This window comes from Lepidochelys olivacea (genome assembly GCF_965140295.1).
Source record: "Lepidochelys olivacea isolate rLepOli2 genome assembly, chromosome: 5".
Taxonomy (NCBI): Eukaryota; Metazoa; Chordata; order Testudines; family Cheloniidae; genus Lepidochelys; species Lepidochelys olivacea.
Window position 1 is genome coordinate 94,818,065 of NC_140415.1, and position 7,451 is coordinate 94,825,515.

Here is a 7,451-nt window from a genome sequence, read left to right on the forward strand (position 1 = left end):
TGTATATAGGTTTAAGTGCACACACATTTAAATCCTTTGTATTTCTAGATACTTCACTGATTTCTTAACGTTTGGCTGCAATGCTTATCTTGGAATGCCTATGGCCAAGTGCTAGATAGGAATCCAAAAGTCTCTGTAGGTCACCTATTGTGTTTATTGTTTTTATATGTAACAATTTACTTTTTAAAAATTTTACTCAAAACCACCTAGCTGTGCATTGAGGAGCAGATCCAAAACCTGAGGAAGTCAATGGGAGTCTTTCCACTGATTCAAATGAACTTTGGATAAGGCCCATATAAACTTATCACTGTTACCCTAGTGGTCCATATGCCCCCCTATTCCTTTCAAGTGTTTGTTGCACCCACTTGTTGAATCTTAAATTAAAGTAGGTCCTGATCCTGCAGAATTACACATGTGCTTAACGTCACTCACTGACTAGTACCACCAAATTTAACAGGACTACTCACATGTGTAACATTATATACACGCACGTGTCTTGGACTGAGAACCCCTTGAGTCAAGGACTCTCTCTTTCTTTGTGTTTGTGATGCATAGTGCCTACTATGGTGTTACTATGGTGTGGCCCTAATCATAATTGGTGCCTCGGGATGCTAATGTAAAACAAAAACAAACAGTATTTGACTACTTCACCAGTATTTGACAGCTTTCAACAAGATAAAAAAAATCTAATTTCCACAACTCAAAATAAAGTTTAAAATCCCACACTTTGAACATTTTTAAACTGGTTTGTACAAATTTCTGTTTCTTCTCCCATCCATTCAATTCTGTTGTTTACATTATCCAGCAACGCTTGCAAATTAAAAGCAGCAATTCATTTTAGAAAACTTCTGAGTAAACACCAAGTAAGCAGTTTTCACTCTACAAAATGGAAGTCATATCTTTGTTTCATTCTCTTTCATACATGGTTGAAGCCCAAACTTAAATGAATTTTAATAATCTGATTTACACCATGATCCTAATCCTGGCCTAGTTGCTAGATTTCAAGGCACAGAATTGACCCCTTAGAACATCCTCATAGCAAGCTTATTTACCCTGTAGAGTTTTGAGAACTAATGGACACAATTTCTGTATAAAGGTCCAAGTAAGTAGTCTCAAGGGACCAGTACGTGGTTTTGCATCCATTTCTTGTGTCGAACTTTTTAATTTCCTCCCGTTCCAGTTTCACTGTTTAAAGATAACAGTCCCTTTTCCATACACAGAGTATACTGCCTTTTGCCTTGATGCCTAATTTTCAGAAGTTAAATTTGGCTCCAAAAAGAATAAATTGCCTAAAATCAAAGCTCAGAATTTAGATAGCTCTGATCCTACAAACCTTACTTACAAATCCATACTCATGCACATAATCCCAGCTCACAAAAGTAGTCCCATTTACTACAATGAGACTATGTGAGTAAGTGTAACAGAATCAGGCTTCTTATTCATGTGGAAATAATGCACGATTAGGTACAGACACAATAACCTCTTTAAGTTCTTATACTGAACCCATCAGTGAGGTACCAGAGCGCCACAGTGCACAAAAAAAATATTCAACCACTTAAATGTGCAATTGAACAAGGTCACAGAACATAGATTCCTACTTTAAAATTAGACTGATATGTAACTTTCTCCCACAGTGAAATGTTTGCATACCTGTTTATGCATCTCTATATTCAACCCATAGGACATCTCGTAATACTAAGAAAAAAGGAAAGATTGATTCTGTTAGAATGGCAGCTATAACAGCATATTATATACAAAAAAAAAAATTACCAATATTTGCAACCTCCCAAAATTAGAATGGGAATTTCCCAACATCTTATTTTTCCCTCTGCTTTTAGCTCTGCATTACTCCATGTCAAATTTATAAGTAACAGACACAAACAACACAACACTAAAAACACCTGACAATTGGAGTCAAAGATGAGAAATGGTGAAAATATATGGGAAATGCTCTAAATTTTGCACCCTAGTACACATTAAAGATGCAAAAAAAAAAAAAAAAAAAGCCCGAAGTGCTAGGAACCAGACATGTACATAAATCAGCAACATCATGCAGACAGTTTATTCAATATTTTAAATTAAAAACACAAAATGCTAAAATGTAATAAAAGGGTTGCAAAAAAATAAAATAAAAAGGAAATTCAGAGTTAAAGCAGACATTCCATTTTTAATATCTCCTGTTGTGTCTCAATATCACTGGGAGCTCAGTTCAGCATGTAATGTCAGTAACGTATGTGCTCCAGTACCTAGGCACATCAGGCATGGGAAGGACAAAATGTGAGACTTAACTAAATACTTGTGCTTTTGGTAAATGTAGGGTTTAAGGTTATTTACCTTTGTTGTAAATATTTGTGTTATAGGTCATGTACACATGGAAAACAAACTATTCCCTCAGACTTACAAGAGAGCAGTCAGAAACAGCTCCTTTGCTGTAGTCATGATCCATCGTGCAATTATGTATTTAAAGCCTTCTTTATATGCAAGTTATTTACCATACAAACCACAACTATGGGGGAAATCCTTTTTTTTACAGCTCAGACCACTGACAGTATGAACCAACAGCTCACAAGCAATATTTTTTCAAAGATCTAAGGCTTCTAAAATTCTTGGTTCTGTCCCTTCATAAAAAGATAAATAAAGTAAATAAATAAAAAGGATTGACCTATATCACATTATGGACAAATGACAGGAGTGGGAAGTAACAAAACAAAAAAAGCAGCAAAAGCTATGCCTATTAATTTGGGTATGTCTTTAACAGACTAACAGGCTTCCTGTTAGTATTCCCATATACTTAAACACTGAAAGGCAAATCTGAAGGAGAAACGAATTTCTAAAAGCAGGTTATAAAACCCCCTGAAAGTAAGGGCTTATAATGGAAACACTGATGTAAACTCGTCTGTAGCAGTGCTATCTATCATCATAATCTATCTGAATGTATTTTTGTTTTGGTCCACAAAACTAAGACACATTTTGAATTTGTTATGCAGCTTGCTTACCATAACATAATGTCGCTGCATCTCTGTCTTCTCACTGGCCAGCTTCTCACATTCTAGCTTTAAACTGTTCAAGACATTAAAAAATAAAATAAAATAAAATACATGAGTACAGTACTACATAATGCTAGTTTTACATCCTTTTGAACACACATTTACTTTCCTTTCGAGTCATCTTCTGCAAAATATAAATAAAAATGTAAGTCCAAGCTATTGTTTGTGGGTGGAGTCCTGTTAGTTTCCCCTTTCAACAAGTATTGTGCAAAATCCTCCTCTCATGAGCCAAATGTATATGGTACAGTATACATCAAAAATGTATCTTACTCTGAAAAAAGTAGATTGGTTCATAGAAAAATGCTTCTTATGAAGGTCAGTATCTATAATATTAAAAATGTAAAAAAAATCACCTACAAACACACACATAATTTAGTTACTTTGACTACCATCATTTTTGTAGGGAATGATGTCTTTTCAAGGGAAAAGCACTGTTTGTTTTTCTGTTGATGAAATTGTAAAGAAAATTTTGCACATCGTCCCATTGACATCAAAACCGTCTTTGGCTGTTTTGTTTTCAAAAGTGCACAAAACAATTTTGTGATAAGCCATTCCTCACTTGAAGAATAAAATGCTCTTCTACCCTAAAGCTAATTGACTAGTTCACCAGCTATGCTTCCAGGTTATCAGCACTCAACATTTCAGGGGAAGGCATGAAGGAGCTAGGTCAAGAGAAGAATACCAGAAGCAACCAAATGGCTTCCCTTGGCTTGATCCACCCCAAAAATAGAAAGGGGGAAAAAAAAAAAAAAGAAAGAAAACCACACTATTTCCAATATTTGACATTTGATTCTTCTAAGTCTCCAGCTTCAAAGCATTTTCTTAGTTGCTTCATCCTCCCAACTGCAGATCTTTTATTTATGTCTGGGCGTCCAACAGGACAAGTTTTGACTTGGAGGGAGACTCCCACATTTTAGATTAATTCTTCATCAGTTCTTAAGAGTCTCTGACAAAGTATTTTAACAACATGTTTCAATGAGACATTTGAAATCACAGTCACAGTATTTTGAAATCCCCCTCATCTAAACAGTCACAGCTCCAGACTATTGGAGAGGGGAAAATGTTGGCTTCCTGACACAGGTCTAGCAGGGCTGGGAACCTGTCTTTCCGCTTGGGAGGAGGCAAAAAAACAAAAACAACAAAAAACAACCCCCAAGACACCAAAAGCAATCCACACATGTTCACACCTTTGCAAACAAAACAAAAAAAAAAGTGACAAGAGCTAAGCAAACACGAGGATCAGGGAAAGTAAACATCATTACCTGTGGTACTGAGCCTGTAAAAACTGAAACTCCTCCTTAATCCGATCGCAGGATTCGGAAATTGTGAATTTAAAGGGTTGAGCAGGCTGGTGCGGTGCCTAAAAATAATGATCATTATGAAAGGTTTTAATTATGCCTCCTCTAAGCCAGTCCCAGAGACGCACACACACATGCCCAGCCCGGTGCGTTTAAGGGAGCTGGGTCACTCACACAGCAGTAAGGACGAAAGGTATTAAAACTCACCGACTTTACATACGCACGCACACACCAGTGTTTCCTCTTTGAAACATAAAAGTCCCTCGCCCTTTACGCACATACACAAGCCCGCTCCAGCCTTGCCCGCACCTATACGGACCTCTAATAGAGGGAGGCAGTCATGTCTGGATCATCTGTCCCCATCCCCACCCACCAACCCTGTAATCAAACTGTCAGGCTTGCGGAGCGGGTGCGGGGGGTCTGTGACCCTACTGCTAAACTGGGGTGAATGTGGAGGGAGGGCGAAGAGATGAGGCAGAGGAGAGGAAATCGCAGGTCCCTCCGCGGGAGCTGCTGGAGAAGGAATACACTTTGGGGATAATAAGAATCAGATTAAGAGCTGGAACCCTCAGTCCCTCCTTCTCGCTTTAGTTTGCCTTTGACTCTGTAAAAGACCGGAGTGATCGTAACTACAAGCGGCAAAATCGTTACACTGGAGAGCCTGAAAAGCCAAAGACAACAATAAGAAAATGGCTACAACTCAATTGTTTCTCCCCCCTCTCCCCCTTTTTTCGTTTGCTTTCTCCAAGCAGGAGGCAAGCGGGCAGCGGGAGAAAGGCTGGCGTGGTGTATTGTGCTGATTGTTCCCAGTTGCAGCCCTCCCCCCTCTCCTTTGGGGACCAAGGCTCAGGGCAGGGGGGGGGAACAAACCAGGAGCCACATACAAGTGTCACCCCCCGCCTCGTGTCTACTCACCGGGTGTCTGGTTTGAGGATACATCTTGCTCAGATCGCGAATCATCCAAACCGATTTAGTTGGTGCTTTTGGCCAGAGCAGCTTGGTTCATTGGTTTTAATGGCAACAATGCAAAGGAGGAGGAGGAGGAAAGGGCTGCCCGGCGCTAGCGCTCTGAGGAGCGTCTCCGGCTGCCCCCGAACTCCCCCGCCCGCGGGACTCGCGTGAACACCCAAGAGGAGGGACGCGCGGCGGCGGCGGCGGCGGCTCTGTCCCCGGCCGAAGGGGACCGCTGCCACATTCCACAGGGGCTGTCACTCGCGGGCAGGCATGGTGGCGGCTGGAACGGCAGCTCCGGCGGCCCCTGTCCGGTCGGCAGAGCCCCGTGTCCTGGAGCTTCCTCACCCGCTACCCCAGCGTCCGGCAGGTCCCTCTCCCAAGGTCTCCGCGCTCGGCGGGTCCCTCTCCTAGCGCCCCACCGCTCCAAGGGGGTTTCTCCTCCCCCGCGAGCCGAGCCAGCCCCCTTAGACGGGGAGGAACGGAAGAAGACAAACTCCACTCGGCCCGGCTTCCGAATTCCGCCCCCCAAAACACCCCTCTCGCAGCGTCTCCCGGCTGCAAACTTTTATGGGTCTCAATCGTTATCCCGTCCAAAAAAAAAGGGGAAAAAAAACCCTCCTTTCCTTTGTCGGAAGAGAAAAACTCCTGGTTGGAAAAAAACTGTTGTCGGGTTTGCGCCTGGCTTTTTCTGCGCCTTGCACGGAGTCGCTGCTTTTCAAAGGTTCAAGTGCAGGAACCTTTTGTTGTGATGTTTCTCCTCTTTCCCGTTCACCAGCTCGCCGCCCTCCCTCCCGCTTTTCCCAGCGCGGCCGGGGGGAAGAAACGCGCTCTTCTTCGCTGGTCTTTGCTGTTTCCCTCCTCGCCCCGCAAACTCCTGCAAGTCGCAGCCCCAGAACAGGATCGCCAAAGCCAGCAGCCACCGCCGCTCCGAGCAGCTCTCACAACGCGCTCTGGCGAGGTGACTTCTTTGACCAAATTTAGCAGCAGCAAATCATTAACATTCTGATACATATTCACAGCCATCGGAAGACAAGGGGGCCGCGGGGCATCCTGGGAGTTGTCGTTTCAGCTGGGAGCTTCCCCCCCCCCGCCTAGCTTGCAAAGTGCAGTCAAAAAGACTGCAACGACCATCAGGCAAAGCGAGCCCTCCTTCCCCGCCCCCTCCCCGGAGCTACCCCCTCCTCTTGCTCCTCCTATGAAGGGCGTCGCCGGCGACCAATCAGCAGCGGCTACACATTAATCGCCGTTCTGTATTAATGCCCATCATTTCCCGGCTGACAAATGGGCGAGCGGGTCTGAGGAGGGCGTGCGGCTCAGGGCCGAGTCCCCACGTGGGGACCAGACGTCTCTCCGCGTGACAGCCAATCATGCTGCTTTATCCGATGGGCCACACCTCCATTTCCTCGCTCCTTCTCCCTGCCCGAGGTGGAGCTTTGAGATCGCTGACGTTTCATAGCGCCGGCGTTCGAACAGGGGAAACATTTGTTCAGCTGTCAATCAAAGTAACGTGGGGTGGCTGGGGCTGCTGCTGCTGTATCTTGTGCGCTGGGTGGTGGCAGGAGAGGAGGTTTGGAGGGGGAAAGGGATGTGGTCGCCCTCTGTGCTCCCCCCTCCGTGCCACTCACTGCTGCTATATCACTCGCACCAGGAGGAATGCGGACTAATTAGGGGCCAGTGTCTCCTTAAAGAGACAAGCTCGGCCTTGTGTAACGTGCAGGGACCCCTGGTGAGACAAGAGAGGGAGGATCGCGCTGAGCCCACTTCTTTCAGCTCACATCAATTTTACGCGCCACTGGAGCTGGCGTAATTTTCATGTGAACGGGACTGACTCGCTGCCCTGTTGGGAGCGAGAGAGGCGAGCGCTCGGGGAGCGGGGACAGCGAGGCGATCTGTTAATGTCAGGGTTCCAGGGGGGATCCCCCCTTCCGAGGGATCGAGCAAGATTCCCTCCCCCGAATGACTCGCGTCTAAATGGTTGGAATAGGCAGCCCCCGCCATCGTGAAGGCTGGCTTGAAATGATGCCTCTGGCAAATAGACTGTGGAGGGGGGACTTCTTCCTGCCTCGGCCATCGGAGAGAAGCAATGTTAAAACGATTCGGGTTTTCTTAAGTTTCTTTGTGCAGAGGAAATAGGAGAGAGTTGATAGCAGAT

General features: G+C 44.7%; 1 protein-coding gene across 4 annotated transcripts in view; it reads right to left on the minus strand.

Moving 5' to 3' along the window:
* The window catches only part of LOC311520713 (transducin-like enhancer protein 4), a 129,695-nt gene extending 123,384 nt beyond the window's left edge, over positions 1-6,311 (minus strand). For all 4 annotated transcript variants that reach the window (XM_084628401.1, XM_084628400.1, XM_084628399.1 and 1 more), the window contains exons 1-4: positions 5,261-6,311; positions 4,310-4,407; positions 2,997-3,060; positions 1,651-1,695 (exon numbers count right to left, since the gene is read on the minus strand). In XM_084628401.1, coding sequence (XP_084484527.1) covers positions 1,651-1,695; positions 2,997-3,060; positions 4,310-4,407; positions 5,261-5,305 — 252 coding nt within the window. In that variant the 5' untranslated portion in view covers positions 5,306-6,311. The remainder of the gene's footprint in view (positions 1-1,650; positions 1,696-2,996; positions 3,061-4,309; positions 4,408-5,260) is intronic.
* Positions 6,312-7,451: the final 1,140 nt, after the last annotated feature.